General features: G+C 44.4%; 1 protein-coding gene across 1 annotated transcript; it reads left to right on the forward strand.

The window, feature by feature from the left end:
* Positions 1–10,359: 10,359 nt before the first annotated feature.
* LOC121006085 (zinc finger protein 605-like) lies at positions 10,360–16,316 on the forward strand. Its single transcript, XM_040438994.1, has 7 exons — positions 10,360–10,477; positions 11,000–11,137; positions 11,221–11,412; positions 11,498–11,621; positions 11,728–11,825; positions 13,561–13,672; positions 14,579–16,316. Exons 2-7 carry the CDS (start codon positions 11,057–11,059, stop codon positions 15,358–15,360), a joined length of 1,389 nt encoding a protein of 462 aa, XP_040294928.1. The 5' UTR covers positions 10,360–10,477; positions 11,000–11,056; the 3' UTR covers positions 15,361–16,316.
* Positions 16,317–21,748: the final 5,432 nt, after the last annotated feature.

Here is a 21,748-nt window from a genome sequence, read left to right on the forward strand (position 1 = left end):
GGATTTCAGTTTAACGGCGGTCTCTCATAAACTTGTCGCTGCTCTGGACATCTAGCAGCAATATGGCCCACGCGTCCACACACCCAGCAGCGTATTTCCCGTCGCTCTGGCCATCGGTTTGGGCCCCTTTGGTAAGCCCCATCAGTCTCTCCTGAGAGTTGTACTACATTATTGGGACCCCTTCGGTAGGACCTATCCTCATCCCTCCAGCAGGGTTGTGGGTGATTCTGACCTTCTTGGTGTGAACGGCCCACCCCTTCATCTCTAGTTTTCTGGAGGCCTACAATTCTCATAGAATTCTCATTACAACTGGTTTGTAGGTGTTCCATTTGCTTTTGCAATTTCTGCATTACTGTAAGTATCTCTTTAACTGTCCCTTTTTCCACAGTTTCTGAGCCAGAGCTAGCCCCCTGCGACAATGTAACTCCAACTGCGGTCTGAGGCTTCTGAACCATACTATTGGCACGTGAGATGGCCTCTACCTGTACGTCATGAAATTTAGCATCAGTCTCCCGTCGTATAAAGTCCTGCATAGCAACAGTCAAACTGCCATCACGGATCCCCAGAATAAACTGGTCACGGAGTGTCCGATCAGGGTTACAGAAGGCTGGTGAGCCCCCTCTTTCCTTCCCTTGAATATCTCGGAGCAGTTTTTGTAGGGCATTTGCATACTGAGGGAGACTTTCATTCTCCTTTTGTACCCTCTGGAAGAACCGTGCCTGCAGGGACCCCAGCAATGGGGTTTCTCCATAGATAGTTTCTAGAATCTGGACAACTTTCTCAAATGTCTGTCTTTGTTCAAATGGCCGCAATATCACTGTAGTCTTAGCATCTCCTTGTAACGTCAATATGGCTAGCTCTACTAGTACTTCTGGTGCGGTCTGGTACATGCGCTGTACCATTCGTATCTGCTCTGCCCACACACTCACAGACATATTATTGCCATCAAACTTTGCTAACTGACTCATTAGAGCCCCTGCTGGCATTCTTCCTCCAGCACCATCCCTCCTAACGGGTGCGTCGCCGTCCATTCTGGTAGGCGGATCCTGCCGAACTATGCCAATTTGTGAACCGAGAGCAAGGCAGATGATTTGACTCCACCACCAGAAAAGAGTGCGTACGCAGAAGTCAAGATTAAGAAAATTGCATTTACTATAAATTACTAAAAGCAGGTTAACAGTGAAGTTACAGAGGTAAAGACAAGCAAAATCTTCAAAACAGTATAAACAATACAAGTTAAACACTGCAACAATTTTCACCTTTGTTGTGTCTGTATTCACAGTGCGGACACTAAGAAATAATAGTTCCAGAAACTGTTCCTAACTATCCTAACTTTCAAGCGGGTGCGCACCCCCCTTATCCCAGTGGTCCAAGTGGACCGCTTACAGTTTGTGGAAGTGCACGGTGGGGCCCGATGTCGTCCTTTTCCTTTAACCAGTGCAGGATCCGCAACAAAGAAGTCCTCCTCAGCAGGCCGGAAAACCAGTTGAATATAATCCAGGATTATTACAATTACTGTCCGGTACCTCGACAGCACTGTGAGTCTCTTTACTGTTTGGGGCAATCCACACAGCTCAATGTCGGCTCCACAGGTTAGTTGCTGTACACCAAGCATGTCAAACTCAAAGGCTAACATGGGCCAAAAAAACAAAATTTAAGTTTATGTGGGCCGCATCAAAAAAAAAAAAAAAAATCGTACATTTTCATAGAACAACATTGTAGTTTCATGACTGCTGACCCCCAACATCCCGTTGCCCAATAACACAAGTGAGACCTATATATATATACAAATATTAAACTTCACTATAAGACGCACCTACGTTTTTGAGGAGGAAAATAAGAAAAAAATATTTTTAACCAAAAGTTGTGCTTTTGGTGGGCTTTGAATTAATGGTGGTCTGTGCATGACACTATTATGGGGGATCTGTGGATGACGCACTGTCATGTGGGGGATCTGTGGATGGCACTGTTATGGGGGACCTGTGGATGGCACTGTTATGGGGGATCTGTGGATGGCACTGTTATGGGGGATCTGTGGATGGCGCTGTTATGGGGGATCTGTGGATGGCGCTGTTATGGTGGATCTGTGGATGGCACTGTTATGGGGATCTGTGGATGGCACTGTTATGGGGGATCTGTGGATGGCACTGTTATGGGGGATCTGTGGATGGCACTGTTATGGGGATCTGTGGATGGTACTGCTATGGGGTGGGGTATCTGTGGATGGCATTGTTATGGGGTGGGGGGATCTGTGGATGGCATTGTTATGGGGTGGGGGATCTGTGGATGGTGCTGTTATGGGGGATCTGTGGATGGCACTGTTATGGGGATCTGTGGATGGTACTGCTATGGGGTGGGATATCTGTGGATGGCATTGTTATGGGGTGGGGGGATCTGTGGATGGCATTGTTATGGGGTGGGGGATCTGTGGATAGTGCTGTTATGGGGGATCTGTGGATGGCATTGTTATGGGGTGGGGGGATCTGTGGATGGCATTGTTATGGGGTGGGGGATCTGTGGATGGTGCTGTTATGGGGGATCTGTGGATGGCATTGTTATGAGGTGGGGGATCTGTGGATGGAACTGTTATGGGGTGGGATATCTGTGGATGGTACTGCTATGGGGTGGGATATCTGTGGATGGCATTGTTATGAGGTGGGGGGATCTGTGGATGGAACTGTTATGGGGGGGATCTGTGGATGACACTGCTATATGTCATCCACAGATCCCCCTCATAACAGTGTCCCCCAATACACCGGCCCTCTGCTCACCGAAGTATTTATAAACGTGAATCCTTATCCTGTTATTAAGTTGAACTAACGCTGCGCTCTCCCATGTTCCCATGTTCCCCTGTATCCCCACAGCACTTACGAACAAGCTTCCATAGCAGGCAGAGCGGACGGCACCAGTAACGTCACTCACTGACGTCGCGCGTCTGCTCTGCCTGCTTCATTCATAAAGTGGGCGGAGCAGGCGCTCGACGTCAGTGAGTGACGTTACTGCTGCCGTCCGCTCTGCCTGCTATTGAAGCTTAAGTAAGTGCTATGGGGATACAGGGGAACATGGGAGAGGGCAGCGTTAGTTCAACTTAATAACAGGATAAGAATTCACGTTTATAAATAAAGCACTTACTTAATCTTCAATAGCAGGCAGAGCGGACGGCACCAGTAACGTCACTCACTGACGCCTGCTCCGCCCACTTTATGAATGAAGCAGGCGGAGCAGACGCGCGACGTCAGTGAGTGACGTTACTGGTGCCGTCCGCTCTGCCTGCTATGGAAGCGTAACCAGAGCAATGAATATCTTTGCCGGGCCACAAAGATATTCATTGCGGGCTGCATGTTTGACACCCATGCTGTACACAGTCCTTTTTAACTTGGCTTCACTAAATGCACTGTTTCTTTGTACTCCATCCGTCTCTAGGCCGAAGTTCACACAGCTTGGCCACACAGGGAAGTCCTTTAGTATCTCCACACACATCTTACACAACACAGAACTTGTTTTCTATCTTGTCAATATGGCGGCAGTTGTAAATCATGTCTCTCTTCCTCCTTCTTCCTGCTCACTCTGAGGCAGGGTGACATTATAAGGGGCGTGTCACTTCAACACTTAGCTGCTGCCTTAAAGAACTAGTATCACAGTAATACACTTTCTCTATGGTAACCTCCAATGCAAATTGGTCCTATGCTGCCATCTACTGACCAAACGAATACTGCAGGCATTTTACATTAAAGGGATTCTGTCACCAGGTTTCACCCCTGTCAGCTAAACATATGCTGATGTTCAGGGCCTCATCGGGATTCCTAATGTGGGCTTCTAAATGTGATCCGTAGCCTTATTTTGCTAATAAACAGGTTTTACTAACCTGTCACTCAAAGAAATAAGGTGCCCAAAGGGATGTCAAGGGATGCAAGGTGCCGGCCGCACCCACCGCCGTTCGTGCCTAGCGCCGCCTTTCCAGACTTCTGCACCGCCTTCTAATCCTCTGTGCCGCCTCTCACTCTCCCTCCATCCCCCCTCCTCCTGCTGTAAGATATCGCGCGTGCGCACAGGGCTCTGAGAGGCTGGCGCCAGAGTGCAGGTCATACCTGGGTTGAGCGAAGTACCGGCGCATGCGCACTTCGCTTTAAGAAGCGAAATCGCGAAGTCTGCATGGGCGCATCAGGCAGAGCCCTGTGCGCACGCGCGAGATCTTGCAGAGGGAGGAGGGGGGATGGATGGAGGGAGGAGGGAGGATGGAGGGAGAGCGAGAGGCGGCACAGAGGATTAGGAGGCGGTGCAGAAGTCTGGAAAGGCGACGCTGGGCACGAACGGCGGTGGGTGTGGCCGGCACCTTGCATCCCTTGACATCCCCTTGGGCACCTTATTTCCTTTAGTGACAGGTTAGTAAAACCTGTTTTTTAGCAAAATAAGGCTACGGATCACATTTAGAAGCCCACATTAGGAATCCTGATGAGGGCCTGAACATCAGCATATGTTTAGCTGACAGGGGTGAAACCTGGTGACAGAATCCCTTTAAATGTTAACACAGTTTACCAGGATAATGAAACTTAGACATTACATGACTGTTTCGTTTCTTACACAGTCATGTAAGGATTAGTAGTCAGGTCAGGAATAAAAAAGGAGTTATAAGACAGGGACAGGTCTCTCATCTGTGGTTTAGAGCTACGAAAGAAACCCTCTAAGTGCAACTCTGATGAAGATATAGGGGAATAAGAGATAGTGAACAAAAAGTTGTAAATTTGCAAATACTGATAAAAACATTAGGAAGTGAGTATGTGTTATGCAAGGACTCAAATTGGAGAAATGAGCCATCGCAATATAATTTATCTATAGTGTCAATACTGTAAGCATCCCATCAATATAGAGATAAGCTAGGTATATGGTATTCAATTACTATGATGGATCAATCAGTCTCCTGGGAAGTACCAGAGTCCGCCAACCAAATGTGCAAAGCTGTTTTCATAGATAAAAGCGGTACCTGATAAGATGTCTGGGAAATAGTAGAAGCAGCAAAAATGTTATCTGCCAGTTAAAACCAGATAGTAACACATCTCTTTTTTTTTCTAATCTGATTTTATTTTCTGATTACAGATTTTTTATTCTGTTCCCTGAACATGATTATGGGGGCAGCCATCTTGCCTGAGCTGTTCTTAACAGCATTTACAAAGCATTAAAAAAATTGCCTTACGGCAGCTCCACGCGCCATGGTCACAATGGTCAGGACCTCAGTGACTTCTGTGGGACAGTTTTCTAGGCATGCTCTGTGACCTGTGCAGAGGTCATTGTACAAGGAAAGAATAGATAAGCTCTGACAATCACCTATTGTGAATGGTGGATCCTATCTTATCTATACACAGACGTGATATATCCTTATCATTATAGGCAGGTTTAGAATGATATAACTGCAGTAAAGAGATATGTACAAACTGCAGGAATTCCCCATTAGCATAATGTAGCTTTTTAATGAGAGCCACATTTGTGGAGCCGAATATGACCACCATTCCTTCAGCCGATCAATCAGACAAGCCTGATGATACATGAAGAGACCAGGAACTCCCAATACTCCTTTACAGAGAGGAGGGAATAGAGCTGATCTATTTATTAGAGATGAGCGAATTTTTCAAAAATTCTATTCGGATGCTTTACCGAATTTTCCCAAAAATTTGTAGTGACGAATTGCATTAAAAATCTGTTAATTCCCGGCTGCAGAGAGCCTTTGGTGTACAACACTGTGGTAGTTAAACATCAGTATGACACGCAGCTCACAGGCCTCACTCTTAGAATCACTTCATACTTACAGCTGTAACAGCGGCTGCTGTGCCCCGCTGTTCCCCTGCTTGCTGCCTCGTGTTCAGCGGTGATCTGCTGCCAGTGCTTCTCCATTCACAGCTGCAGTCCTGGGCTCTGTCCAGTTTCCTTTCAGCCCTGGCCACAGCATGCTTGCTGCTTGTTCCCTGCAGCACTTCCTTAAGGGCCAACGTGTGTCACTTCCTGTGCTTTATGGGTTAGATCATGTGACCAATCCTAGCCCTCCTGAATGTATATAAGTGGCTCAGCCCCCTTCCCAGATGCCTCAGCGTCAAGATCCTTGCGTCCTGCTAAGGTTGCTGATATCTCTGCTTGTGTTCCCGTGTACCTGACTCGTACTTGTGTTTCTGGACTCCGCTACCTGTTTGATCCCTGCCTGCTTGACTTGACTCTCCTGTTGCCAACCTGGATTGCCTGACCTGTGCCGCCTGCCCTGACCTATTGCTTATTTGACCTCTGCCTTATCCTTCGGTCCTGCACTGTTGCTCCTGGTTACGACTCAGGTGCTCAGTTACTTCCTGGTCTGCCTGGACCAGCTGCCTTTTGTGCTAATCCTCCTCAAGAGGTAGAGACCTGGTGTTCCCCTCGGGAAAGTCTATCCCCACCATCTGGGGTACTGTGAAGAACGAGGGGTTCACTTAGACAACGCCCTTAGAGGAGGTAGGACAAGTGGCACAGTGGGTTCACACCTGCTGGTTCATGACAGTACGCTGAGCCAATGGACCCCGCTGGTCACCCCAAGCCTGTTGTTCAGGAATTGTTACATGAAGTGAGGCTTCAGAGCGAACATCAGGATGTCATGATGCCGTTCATGCAAAATGTCGCTGCTCGTCTGGATGCCATCTCTTCTCCAGTCGCTGCTACTCCTGCAATACCCAAACTGGTGAATCTGGATTTGTGTGCCGCTGGTGTACAACTCTCTCTGCCATCACGCTATGGTGGAGATTCCCACGGAGTGGCCCAAGGTTGCCTTCATTGTGTCCCTGCTGTCTGATGAGGCCCTTGCTTGGGCAAATCCTATTTGGGAACATGGAGGTCCAATGACCACTAATCTGCAGTCTTTCCTGGCTACCTTCCGGCTGGTTTTTGAAGAGCCCGGCCGCATGTCCTCTGTTGCTTCTACGACAAGGTTCCTTGTCTGTGGGTCAGCACGCCATCCAGTTTCGTACCCTGGCTGCCGAACTTGTATAGAACAGTTAGGCTCAACTGGCGGTGTTCTGGGAGGGCCTCTGTGACCAGATTAAGAATGAATTAGCTGGTCGTGATCGTCCGTCTACTCTGAATGACCTGATCACCCTGGCCACAAGGATAGATATGCGTTTCAGGGAACGTTCTATGGAGGTCACATGCACCAGAAGACCACTTCGCTTGGCTCCAACCTTCCAGATGCCGGTTCTTCCTCTAGTGTCCACCCCATCTGAAGAGCCTGTGCAAATAGACCACCTTCAATTGTTTGACCAGGAACGTTTACGCCGCAAAGCAGAGAACCTGTGTCTGTATTGTGGAGGCAAGGCCCACTTTCTGCGTAATTGTCCACAGAAGCTGAGAAACGCCAATGTCTAGGATCAGTTGGAGAGGTGGTCCTAGACAAGGAGAAGTCCTCCCTTAAACTTCCAGTTCTGGTGACTCTCTCTCGCAACGGATTCACACTGTGCCTGCATTCTTGCACTCTGGGTCAGTCGGTAACTTCATTCAGCAAGCTCTGGTCCATCAGTACCGGCTCCCTACCATCTGTCTAGAAAAGCCTCTGTCAGTGGCTTCTTTAAATGGACTGCTACTTCCTGAACCTTTGGTTTCTGTTACTATGCCCTTTAAGTTGCAAATAGGGGTTCTGCATTCAGAGATGATCTCCTTCTATGTGCTGCCAGCATCCGTGAATCTGGTGATCCTTGGTCTTCCCTAGCTGCATCAACAAACTCCAGTTCTGGACTGCCACTCCGGTCAGATTCTGTGTTGGGGATCATCCTGTCAGTCGACCTGCTTCATCGCCTACTGTACCTGTAGACCTGCTTGAACTTCCGCAGCAGGATGCCAGTTTTGCGGATGCCAGTTTTGCGGATGTCTTCAGTAAGAAAGAGGTTGAGACCCTGCCTCCTCATCGTCCATATGATTGTCCGATTGACCTGCCTGGTGCCACCCCTCCTCATGGTCAGGGTACCCACTCTTGCTTCTCGAGACTCAAGCGATATCTGATTACATAAAGGAGAATCTCGAGAGGGTTTATCCGGAAATCTACTTCACCAGCCGGTGCCGGGTTCCTCTTTGTGCAGAAAAAAGATGGATCCTTATGGCCCTGTATCGATTATCTAGGTCTGAATAAGGTCATGGTCAAGAATCGATACCCTCTTCTGGTAATCTCCAAACTCTTTGACAAGATCTGGGGAGCTATGGTCTTCACAAAATTAGACCTGAACGCTGCATACAACCTTATCCCCATTCAAAAGGTAGATGAGTGGAAGACTACTTTTAACACTCGTGACGGTCACTACGAGTATCTTGTCATGCCCTTTGGTATGTGCAATGCTCCCGTAGTATTCCAGGAGCTGGTAAACAATATCTTCCGGGACCTGCTCTATGTCTGCGTGATAGTGTACCTGGACGATATACTGATTAGTGATGGACGAACATCGGCCGAGACGATTCACGAACGCGCGTTTGTGATCAAATGTTCACGAACTGTGCGTTCACGGCGGGCCCCATTCACTTTAATGGCAGGCGAACCTGAAAAACCCTCAGGTCATATTTGCCGCCAGCAAATACTAGAAGTAAACAAATAGTCCCACAACATGGACAGTGATATACCAGAGGGGGATCATTGGCAAAAATTCCCACAAAATATATGTATTTTAATCAGGGGCCATTTTTATGCATCTTAGGCTACTTTCACACTCGCGTTTGGTGCAGATCCATCTTGTATCTGCACAGTCGGATCCACACCAATAATGCAAACGCTTGTATCCATTCAGAACGGATTCGTTTGCATTATTCATAATAAAAAAAAAGTCAATGGGGGACGGATCTGTTTTCAATTGCATCATATTGTGTCAGTGAAAAAAGGATCCGTCCCCATTGACTTACATTGTATATCAAGACGGATCTGTTTGGCTCCGCATAGTCAGACGGTCACCCAAACGCTGCAATCTGCGTATTGTTGACCGTCTAAAAAACGCAACGGAGACCAAATGCAGCCAAATTGATGCATTCTGAATGAATCCTTATCCATTCAGAATGCATTGGGGCTGAACTGATCTGTTTTGGGCCGCTTGTGAGAGCCCTGAAACGGATCTCACAAGCGGACCCAGAAACGCCAGTGTGAAAGTAGCCTAACACACAGGCGTCTTCAGGACTTTACAGAGGCTTTCAGTCGCCTCTTGTCACTACTCCACTCCCTGACTACGTGCATGTGCCCATCACCCTGCCTATCTGACTCGTTAGACTGAAGGCAGACTCTCCTTAGTAAGGATCAGTTACAGCCTTGCTAAGAAGATGCTAACTGAAATGACCCCTCTAGTTACACATACCGGTGCCTAACTCCTCCTACACATGTGACTGATCACATGTTCATATCATCATGAAAAATCCTTTAGCTCCTCCTATACAAGTGACTGATCACATGTTCATGACATCATGAAAAATACTTTAGCTCCTCCCATACATGTGACTGATCACATGTTCATGACATCATGAAAAATCATTTAGCTTCTCCCATACATGTGACTGATCACATGGTCATGACATCATGAAAGGTCCTTAAGCTCCTCCAGCAGCACAGCCTGGAGTCTGACTCCTTCCATATATGTGACTGATCACATGGTCATGACATCATGAAAGGTCCTTAAGCTCCTCCAGCAGCACAGCCTGGAGTCTGACTCCTTCCATATATGTGACTGATCACATGGTCATGACATAATGAAAGGTCCTTAAGCTCCTCCAGCAGCACAGCCTGGAGTCTGACTCCTTCCACACATGTGACTGATCACATGGTCATGACATCATGAAAAATCATTTAGCTTCTCCCATACATGTGACTGATCACATGGTCATGACATCATGAAAGGTCCTTAAGCTCCTCCAGCAGCACAGCCTGGAGTCTGACTCCTTCCACACATGTGACTGATCACATGGTCATGACATCATGAAAAATCATTTAGCTTCTCCCATACATGTGACTGATCACATGTCATGACATCATGAAAGGTCCTTAAGCTCCTCCAGCAGCACAGCCTGGAGTCTGACTCCTTCCACACATGTGACTGATCACATGGTCATGACATCATGAAAAATCATTTAGCTTCTCCTATACATGTGACTGATCACATGTCATGACATCATGAAAGGTCCTTAAACTCTTCCAGCAGTACAGCCTGAATTCTGACTCCTCCTACTCATGTGACTAATCACATGGTCATGACATCATTAAAGGCTCTTAAACTCCTCCAGCAGTACAGCCTGAATTCTGACTCCTCCTACACATGTGACTGATCACATGGTCATGACATAATGAAAGGTGCTTTAGCTCCTCCAATAGCAAGGCCTGGATTCTAACTCCTTCTACATATGTGACTGATCACATGGCCATGAAATCAACAAAGGTCCTTTAGACCGCCAGGATCTAACATCTGCTGTTGGGTGGACTGTGCTCTGTGGCTATATTCTGCACTAACAGGTGATGTTAACATCAAATAAACACTAGAAGATACAAATGTAAGAACCTCCATCAGTGGCATTTATTGGGGTAGCTGGAAAGTATTTCCCCTAAAACCACGCTGGAACCGAACAGATACAGAACTACCTTTAGTCCCTTAATTTCAATCTGCACATTCATAGCCTATTACAGGAGGGGATTTTTATGTTACTGTTCTGCCTCCAGCAAGAGGTAAATTACATGTTTTATTATATCAGACGGGGCATATAGTGGTTTCATATAGACATTGCCCTTCAAACCCTAGTAAATGTAACTGAGCAATGGGGACGTGATATATTTCTAGGCAATAACAGTGTAGGTGACCCCAGAACATGTACAGACACTTCTTCTACAGATGGCTTCTTCTTCTTCTGGGACAGCAGCTCGGTGTCCTATGGAACTGAACTATTGATGAAAATCTAGGACTGTCCAGCTTTGTCGAGGACATGAGATAGATTAATAGACAGAAAAAAAAAATCTGATTCTGACGTTATGTCTCTACAGTGGTTACTTCATGCTTACATCTTTACACCGTAACTACATCCCGCTCACAGAGTATGCATGATGAACACCTACCAAGATCATGTGACTGGAAAACTATTACATCTCACCCTGCAGATCATCTACCTGCTGACTGGGCAGGTGAGTGATTCAGGCAGTGATTTCACAGAATAGTATAAAAGAAATGACCTATCATATTTAGTGTTGTCTGTCTTACTATTTAGGATTATGGGCCCATAAAGAGGTCCGAGGAGGCTGTGAAGCCCACCAGTGATCATCATAAGTCAGGAAGATGGAAAAGAATCCAGACCTCCATTATGGAGTCTTCAACCCATGCACACACGACACTTGACGCAAACAATGAGCAAAAGATCCTAGAAGTCACCAACAAGATAATTCATCTGCTGACTGGAGAGGTGAGTGCGGCAGGGAATACTGGGACAGTATATAATGACACCAAAGTAGGTGCCTGGAGAATGACATTGACTTTGTGTATATCAGGTTCCTATAAGATGTCAGGATGTCACTGTCTATTTCTCCATGGAGGAGTGGGAGTATATAGAAGAACATAAGGATATGTACAAGGATGTCATCGTGGAAAATCAGCAGCTCCTCACATCACTGGGTAAAAATAGTTTTTTTTATTGTAAAGATATGGCATTCTTAAGGATCCTGTAGGTATACAAGTATAATATAATCACCACATCACCCACTGTATTTGTATTCTATAGAGAGGTCCAGTAAGAAAAGTTTATTAAAGAGGTGTCCCGACCAGGATTTTCCTCTGGATGAACAAGAGGAAAATTATAATATCCTTCATGATTTTAAGGTATGTCCTGCCTGTCCTTGAAATTTGTAATCAATGTGATTTTATTAAAGGGATATTCTGTGGCATTATCCTTACAATAGGCCATCAATGTTTGATTGGTGAGTGTTGAAATTAATTTGAAAAGCCAGTGCAAACAATGAAGGGGATGCAGAACTCACGTGAGTGCCAAGGCCTCTTCCCTGTGTTGATCAGTGGATGTCCCGGAGTTCAGAATCCTACCAAACTGCAGACAATCAAAGTAAAAGTTCAGGGAGCCCCTTTAAAAATGTAATGCCAGAAAACCTTATTTATTTCTCCAGTTTATAAAGTTGCTGGTATACATAATCATTTGTTTAAGAAACGTCATGTTACACCTGATGGGACGTCGCAATCCTGACATTAAGGCCCCTTTCACACGGGCGAGTATTCCGCGCGGATGCGATGCGTGAGTTGAACGCATTGCACCCGCACTGAATACTGACCCATTCATTTCTATGGGGCTGTTCACATGAGCGGTGATTTTCACGCATCACTTGTGCATTGCGTGAAAATCACAGCATGCTCTATATTCTGCGTTTTTCACGCAACGCAGGCCCCATAGAAGTGAATGGGGTTGCGTGAAAATCGCAAGCATCCGCAAGCAAGTGCGGATGCGGTGCGATTTTCACGCACGGTTGCTAGGAAACGATCGGGATGGAGACCCGATCATTATTATTTCCCCTTATAACATGGTTATAAGGGAAAATAATAGCATTCTGAATACAGAATGCATAGTAAAATAGCGCTGGAGGGGTTAAAAAAATAATAATAATAATTTAACTCACTTTAATCCACTTGACCGCGGAGCCCGGCTTCTCCTTCTGTCTCCTTTCTTCAGGACCTGGGTAAAGGACCTGTGGTGACGTCACTCAGGTCATCACATGATCCATCACATGATCTTTTACCATGGTGATGAATCATGTGATGGATCATGTGATGACCGGAGTGACGTCACCACAGGTCCTTTACCCAGGTCCTGAAGAAAGGAGACAGAAGGAGAAGCCGGGCTCCGCGGTCAAGTGGATTAAGGTGAGTTAAATTATTATTTATTTATTTTTTAACCCCTCCAGCGCTATTTGACTATGCATTCTGTATTCAGAATGCTATTATTTTCCCTTATAACCATGTTATAAGGGAAAATAATACAATCTACAGAACACCGATCCCAAGCCCGAACTTCTGTGAAGAAGTTCGGGTTTGGGTACCAAACATGCACGATTTTTGCACTCGCGCGGAAAAATCGTTGGTGTTCCCGTAACGCACCCGCACATTTTCCCGCAACGCCCGTGTGAAAGAGGCCTTAGGCTATCATAAGAATGAGTAGAAAAACTGACCTGACTTCCTGTCCACACAGCAGATGCAGAGTCCAAAGGTTTACAATTGTAATCTATGGTAAAATTGCTGTGTTTCTATTAGGCTGTGCTACAGACAGGGATTAATATCAACTTTCTTATTGCAGGCCTGGGAGCTGTCAGAAGGTTGTGGAGCGGCTGTTCTGTCATGATGACCCTTCAGATGCTATGGTCACAATTGACCATGGCCTCTGAGGGGGTACATGTTCGTGATGAAACATTTGCAGCGAGTTAAGCAAATGATTACGTATACCCGATCACTTACAAACTAACCAAAAAAATTGTTGGGGAATGCCTCTCTAACAGAGATTCTAATGTTTAAGCACAAGTAACTGAATCATATACATAATGTTTGGACTCTTTAGAGGGAAGAACTGTATTTTATTAAAGTTGAAGGTATAGATGGAGAAGAAGAGAGCAATGCAGGAAACTGTCAACAATATCAAATGGAGGAAATACTTCCTACTATCTGCTCAGGTGAGCAAGAGCCAAATGTTCAGTCAAGACAATCATCTCTCTTTCTATACCCTGTAAGAGCCTACTCTCACAGTATCATTCAAGCTTCATTCTCTTCACCAATGTGGCCTGGAGATACTGACCCATTCCAACTTTCAGGGGATAGCTTCATGTGCAAGTAATATGTGTCATGTCACGGCTTGCATATTAATATATGATCAAATATGAATGCGTAATATGATTTTTTTTTTACAATTAGATTTTTTTTCAATAATGTATTTGTTTTGGTTTCATATTGTGTTCTGAAATGTTTGTTTTTTCTTATCCTTATATTTGTTTGGTAAAGACACACATGAAATATGTAAACATGAAGCAAGTATTTTTAAATTCAACCCACTGACTTCCCAATCACTACCCTTAGGGATCTGTTGGAATATTCTATGTACAGAAAAAAAGTAATTTACTATCCAGAAAAATGCCTATATTAGGTGTATTTGTAGCTCAGATTGCCATGCAAAGGTCATTTGCGCCGCTATCTGCAACTTCTCCCCGCTCACGCCAGGTCTAATAAAGGGCGGCTTGGTGTGGGCGGAGAAGGGGACAGGCCGGTAGGCCCGTCACAATCATAATTTTCTTCGCCTATTTTAAGCGTCGAAAATGGTCTAAATGTAAGACAGCAAGAAAGATGGCTTACATTTAGACTCGCTCTGGATACGCCGAAGTTATGTAGAGGCCAGCGCCAGCTATAGAAGTTTTTAAGACCAGCGTCTAAAATGTGTGCTTAAAAAAATGCATGAAAGAGTAATTTGAATACAGACATAAAACTGTATTGGCAAGTGTGAATATGCCCTCTTGCTATGATGTTGTTGGCTCCCCTTCCACTCCTGATGAAATGAATATATGTTAATATAGTTTTTATATTTTCAGGAGAGGAACTTAATATTGGGATTCTTCCTGAGGACCATCTTCCAAAGATAACAGAAAGACATGATATCCCCAAGAATTCTTCAAATCTTATTACCTTGGACATCCATCCATTTCAGTACAGGTCGACGCAAATTCTATCTGATTGTATAGATCCAGGAGGTTTAACTGGATCTCCTAACCTATCTCCATGTTCCAGTTTTCATCCTATGCAAGTTCAGGAAAAGCAAACTGGGGAAAATACAAATCTAATCTTACAACATGGGAATAACATGAAAAATGGATTGTTCTCTTGTCTGGAGTGTGACAAAAGATTTAAACAAAAAGCTTATCTCATGGCACACCAGAAACTTCACAATGGTCAGAACCAATATCAGTGCACAGAGTGTCCAAATAAATTTCCATGCATGTCCAAACTTACTCAACATCAGAAATTACACAGCAGAAAGAAGCAGTTTAATTGTAACAAATGTAGAAAGGGCTATATGGCAAAGGACAATCTTATTTGCCATCAGGAATCCCACATTAGGGAAAAACCCTTCAATTGTCCCGAGTGCGGCAAATGTTTTTCACGAAAGATGGTGCTCATGAGACATCTGAGAATACACAATGTAGAGAACCCCTTTGCATGTTTGGAATGTGGGAAAAGTTTTACCCAGAAATCTGATTTGGTGCGACATCAGCGAACGCATACGGGAGAGAAGCCATATACCTGCCTGGCATGCTCAAAAGGTTTTGCACAGAAATCTGGGCTTGTGAGACATCAGCTAATTCATAGAGATTAGAGATTAGATTGTATTTTGTTTTGAGATACATATTTCTGCACCATAGGGGGCAGTGTTGTAGGAATAACTGCTGGTAGTCCCTTAGTCCCTTAGTGGGTTAATGAAATTGTATTTGTGAGCCATAAATGTTATTACTTCCTTTTCCCTGCTAATACAAAGTGCAAGAGAATGAGTAAGGAAAACATTAGATTCATACTTAATGATATGTGATTTCTAGAGCTAGATATTATGCAGAGGTGATGTTGTATAGTCTATATATCTATTAAGACAATGTTCTATTTAAAAAAACACTGATGCCGGCGTGTTAACCCCTTGTAAGCCCCAGCTAACCAAAAGCAGTCATAGTTGGTTGGCCCAATGCATCTTCGCACCTACCTTCCTCAGGAGGCGTGAAAGGTGGCACTGTTATAGCAACTCCACTGGCTGCGTTACTGTGAGACCGTGGTGCTCCCACAGTGACAATACCAGCTGCGCTGCGCATGCGCAAGTATAGTGGGGCTCGATGCCCTTACTATATACTGTGACGGACAGGCCAAGGTAGCTTGCAGAGAGTTGAGATCACCAGCAGAGGGGTAGGGCATCGCAGGCAGTTAGGAGCGCACGGGAGAGGTACTGGGCACTGTCAATGGGTGGGCTGAGCTCTTACAAAGTTTAGAAACAACCTGCTGGGCACTTTGCACCCTAATTTGCATATAGAATACACATTGTTTTCTGGACATAGAAAATCCACCCAAAAATAACAAAGGTATGTTTTAAACCAAGTCTGACTCCACAACAGCATGGTAGCATTACTGATATAGGGCAAATGGTGATAGATTCCCTTTAACCCAAAAATCAAACATCCCTGCCTACATTAACATCAGGGGTTGTTTCAAGGCCCACCAGTTTTCCCAGGTTTTCCCCCATTATGTAAATTGAAAGTCTCTATCAACCTATCAATTTCAGCCCTTGACCAATGTCTAATAAAAAATTGGTTTTCATTTGGCAAAAAAACGTACTGGCATGTGATTCTTTATGTCGAACGTATCTAACGGTTCATACCTATGAATTTTTGCAGTTGCGCTATAGTATCAAAGGTTGTGTGAACATTTGGAGACCACCAGTTGGTGAGACTAGAATGCTTGACCACTAAAAGGATCAACTGGAACAAGGGAGGTGTAGCTGACCAGCTAGGACCTGTCCTAGGTTGCTAGTATAGCTTATATGTGTATACAGCTAGACCTGCCAATAGCCTTAATACAGTTCCTATGTTTATGTGTTAAAGACAAAAGCAAAGTTATTTACTGTGACATCATGTTTTGGATGTCATATATATTTTGTGTTGACAGAAGCAGAAAAAGATAATATGCCTTTAAGATTCATTTTGTAATGTAAGGTAAGCTCAGTGACACAGCAGAAACAACAGAAAGCATAGTGTTTATCTGTTGTTGCTGGGCAGAAGTCTTCTTCCCAGCTTACAAGCTCCTCCATTCTATATAATTGGTCCACCTTCTCTTTCCACTGACCTATCATTAGAGGATCCCTACTTAGCCACTTCAGAGGTATTAAAAGTCTAGCAGCTTGGATCAGATGTGTTGCTAGATTTTTTTGGAAGGATGCCAGTTACCAGAGGGGAGCCATAGTAGTACATTCTCTGGGGCTAGATCAAGAGCCCTGGCCGTTATTGCATTAGTAGTATGAATAACTCCTGCCCAGAATTCTGTCAGACGTGGGCAGGACCAGAAGATGTGGCTTAAAGAACTTTCTCTAGCTCCACATCTCCAGCATGCATCAGAATCACACAAGCCCCTCAAGTACTGCTGTCTGGGGGTCTTGTACCACTGGGTCATGACCTTATAAGAGTGCTCCTGGACCCTAATGCACCTAGAAAAGCCATGTGTGTGTGTGTGTACTCGTAAAACCTCTGTCTCTGAGAGGTCTTTGCCTAATTCAGAGGACCAGGTCTGGACATAATACAGTGTCACTTTTTTAAGGAGGGTAAGTAGGTGATATCTTTTCAACACGTGTTATGTACATGGACTATCTGCTGCGGAGGCGGCAGTGTTATATATGAAGAAAAGTTGAAGTTTATAAAGAAGTTATTTGGAGCATTTGGTGTGCTCGTTAAACCTACTGTTTCCATAGAGCGTTGCTAGAGGAATTACAGAGTAATAGACAGTCTGGTTAGACTAAAAGTCAGAGATACCAAAATTCTTCTAATGCCACAGCGCAAAAGGCACTTCATAGTGCTGCGCCTGCCACAGTGGAACTATTGCCCTCAGAGGGCGAAGTGATAGCGCTCCTCAACTTGAAAAGTAAAGAGCGCACTAGAGCAGCGGAGCGCCAGCATATGATGCAGCACAGCAACTGTCCCCTGAGTGAGCAAGCAAAGACACCTCAGCGGAGATACCATAGAACGTGCAGATTAGTCAAACTGCAGCCGACGCTTAAAGCGGCAGAACGGCAAAGGCAAGATAGTCAGAGAAAGAGCGCCAACCCTCCTGCGATCCCTAGAGAGAGAAAGAGCCTTAATACAGTTCCTATGTTTATGTGTTAAAGACAAAAGCAGAGTTATTTACTGTGACATTATGTTTTGGATGTCATATATATTTTGTGTTCACAGAAGCAGAAAAAGATAATATGCCTTTAAGATTCATTTTGTAATGTAAGGTAAGCTCAGTGACACAGCAGAAACCAACAGAAAGCATAGTGTTTATCTGTTGTTGCTGGGCAGAAGTCTAGACCAATCATAGTCAGCTTCTCACACAGCAAGAGTTTTCACCAATCACAGCCAGCCTCACAGACAGCCTGTCTGGGAATTCCCCTAGCAGGAGCTACTAGAATCATTATTCACCAGAGACAGGAGCTGAAGAGACATTCACTCCACTGAGAGCTGTGTTTTTATGGGAACAAGAGGCCAAAATAGGTATTTAGATTTACAGTTATATACTGTTCATATTGTTAGTATTGTGATTAGAACTGTATATTGAACCAGTTATATATGTGTTTACTTACAGTTCCACCAAATCAAATCAATTGCAAATATCAAGTTCAAATTTCCAAATCCAAATTGCAAGCATACAAATTCAGATTCAATATTGCAATCCAAATTGCATACAACCATACCAGATCATACTCAACCAATCTGCAAATAGTCACTGCTAACTGCATACTGCAAGCAGAACTATTAGTTAGACCTCAGATATACCTCTCAGAGAGATCATAAAGTGCTTAAATAACTTAAAGTGAGAGTACAGATACTCAAGAGAGAAATATATCCCCCATTTTATGTTGAATGACAAGATTGAACAGTTGAACCACCATCTTATGCATACCACCATTTTGTGATATCTTTTTTTTCTTTCTTTCAAATTAATTTTTATTATTCAGCAACATTAAACAAGTACATACATGACCCTTAACCTCTTAAGGACACATGACGTACCGGTACATCATGATGTCCTGGTACTTAAGGACACATGACGTACCGGTACATCATGTGTTGTTCCGATCACTGCCGCCCGGCCGGCGGTGATTGGAACCCGGTGCCTGCTCAAATCATTGAGCAGGCACCTAGGCTAAATGCGCGGGGGGGTCCCGTGACCCCCCCATGTCGGCGATCGTGGCAAACCGCAGGTCAATTCAGACCTGCGGTTTGCTGCGATTTCTGCATTTTCTGATCCCCGCGGTCCCTGACCGCGGGGATCAGAATTTTTATTTGCCTAAAATAACGTTTTATTCACCACCCCTGCACCCCCGAATGATTTTATGGTGGCGGGAGGTGCAGGGGGAGGGTTGCGGGCGGTGGGGGCGGTGCGGGAGGCGGGCGGTGCGGCAGGCGGGATCGCGATCCCCCGCCCGCCTCCCCTTGTATAATCGTTGGCTTCTAGTGGGTATACCAGGGTGCCAGCACATTGCTGGCACCCTGGTATAAACGGCTGACATCTGCGATGCGATGTCAGCCGTTTAACACTTTCCATACAGCGGTCCGTACAGACCGCTGTATAGAAAAGGTTAACAGCGCAGGGAGCTCCCTCCCTCTCCCATCGGGGGGCTGCTGTGCCTTTGCAGCCCCCCGATGGGAGGGAGAGAGCCCCCAGACAGCCCCCCGACAGATCCCCTCCTTACCCTTCCCCGTCTGCGCAGTTCTGAGCAGTACTGAGCAGACAGGGAAGGTTCCCATGGCAACAGGACGCCGTCTCAGGCGTCCTGCTGTCCATGGTGCTGAACAGATCTGTGCTAAAAGGCATAGATCTGTTCAGACAAAGTGTAAAATACAGTACAGTACAATATATATTGTACTGTACTGTATTATACAGACATCAGACCCACTGGATCTTCAAGAACCAAGTGGGTCTGGGTAAAAAAAAAAGTGAATAAAAGTGAAAAAAAAGTAAAAATCAAAAAACACATTTATCACTGATTAAAAATGAAAAAAATAAAATTCCCTACACATGTTTGGTATCGCCGCGTCCGTAACGACCTGATCTATAAAACGGTCATGTTACTTTACCCGAACGGTGAACGCCATAAAAATAAAAAATAAAAAACTATGATGAAATTGAAATTTTGCCCACCTTACTTCCCAAAAAAGGTAATAAAAGTGATCAAAAAAGTCGCATGTACGCCAAAATTCTAACAATCAAACCGTCATCTCATCCCGCAAAAATCATACCCTACCCAAGATAATCGCCCAAAAACTGAAAAAACTATGGCTCTTAGACTATGGAAACACTAAAACATGATTTTTTTTGTTTCAAAAATGAAATCATTGTGTAAAACTTACATAAATAAAAAAAAAGTATACATATTAGGTATCGCCGCATCCGTATCGACCGGCTCTATAAAAATATCACATGATCTAACCCCTCAGATGACCACCGTAAAAAAATAAAAATAAAAACGGTGTAAAAAAAGCCATTTTTTGTCATCTTACGTCACAAAAAGTGTAATAGAAAGCAATCAAAAAGTCATATGCACCCCAAAATAGATGCCAATCAAACCGTCATCTCATCCCGCAAAAAATGAGACCCTACTTAAGATAATCGCCCAAAAACTGAAAAAACTATGGCTCTTAGACTATGGAGACACTAAAAGATTTTTTTTGTTTTAAAAATGAAATCATTGTGTAAAACTTACATAAATAAAAAAAATTGTATACATATTAGGTATCGCCGCGTCCGTGACAACCTGCTCTATAAAATTACCACATGATCTAACCTGTCAGATGAATGTTGTAAATAACAAAAAAAAAACGGTGCCAAAAAAGCTATTTCTTGTTACCTTGCCGCACAAAAAGTGTAATATAGAGCAACCAAAAATCATATGTACCCTAAACTAGTACCAACAAAACTGCCACCCTATCCCGTAGTTTCTAAAATGGGGTCACTTTTTTGGAGTTTCTACTCTAGGGGTGCATCAGGGGGGCTTCAAATGGGACATGGTGTCAAAAAAAACAGTCCAGCAAAACCTGCCTTCCAAAAACCGTATGGCATTCCTTTCCTTCTGCGCCCTGCCGTGTGCCCGTACAGCTGTTTACGACCACATATGGGGTGTTTCTGTAAACTACAGAATCAGAGCCATAAATATTGAGTTTTGTTTGGCTGTTAACCCTTGCTTTGTAACTGGAAAAAAAATATTAAAATGGAAAATCTGCCAAAAAAGTGAAATTTAGAAATTGGATCTCTATTTTCCATTAAATCTTGTGCAACACCTAAAGGGTTAACAAAGTTTGTAAAATCTGTCTTGAATACCTTGAGGGGTGTAGTTTCTTAGATGTGGTCACTTTTATGGAGTTTATAATCTAGGGGTGCATCAGGGGGGCTTCAAATGGGACATGGTGTCAAAAAAACAGTCCAGCAAAATCAGCCCTCCAAAACCAAACGGTGCACCTTTCCCTCTACGCCCCGCTGTGTGGCCGTACAGTAGTTTACGGCCACATATGGGGTGTTTCTGTAAACGGAAGAGTCAGGGCAATAAAGATACAGTCTTGTTTGGCTGTTAACCCTTGCTTTGTTAGTGGAAAAAATGGGTTAAAATGGAAAATTAGGCAAAAAAATGAAATTCTCAAATTTCATCGCCATTTGCCAATAACTCTTGTGCGACACCTAAAGGGTTAACGACGTATGTAAAATCAGTTTTGAATACCTTGAGTGGTGTAGTTTCTTAGATGGGGTCACTTTTAGGGAGTTTCTCCTCTAGGGGTGCATCAGAGGGGCTTCAAATGGGACATGGTGTAAATAAACCAGTCCATAAATATCAGCCTTCCAAAAACCAAACGGCGCACCTTTCACTCTACGCCCCGCTGTGTGGCCGTACAGTAGTTTATGGCCACATATTGAGTGTTTCTGTAAACGGCAGAGTCAGGGCAATTAAGATACAGTCTTGTTTGGCTGTTAACCCTTGCTTT

Source organism: Bufo bufo, chromosome 6, assembly GCF_905171765.1.
Source record: "Bufo bufo chromosome 6, aBufBuf1.1, whole genome shotgun sequence".
Classification (NCBI taxonomy): domain Eukaryota; kingdom Metazoa; phylum Chordata; class Amphibia; order Anura; family Bufonidae; genus Bufo; species Bufo bufo.

Coding starts and splice junctions, on each gene's coding strand:
- LOC121006085 (XM_040438994.1), top strand. CDS start 11,057: ATGATGAACACCTACCAAGATCATGTGACTGGAAAACTATTACATCTC. Junction 11,413..11,497: donor TTCATCTGCTGACTGGAGAG/GTGAGTGCGGCA, acceptor TGTGTATATCAG/GTTCCTATAAGATGTCAGGA. Junction 11,622..11,727: donor GCAGCTCCTCACATCACTGG/GTAAAAATAGTT, acceptor TGTATTCTATAG/AGAGGTCCAGTAAGAAAAGT.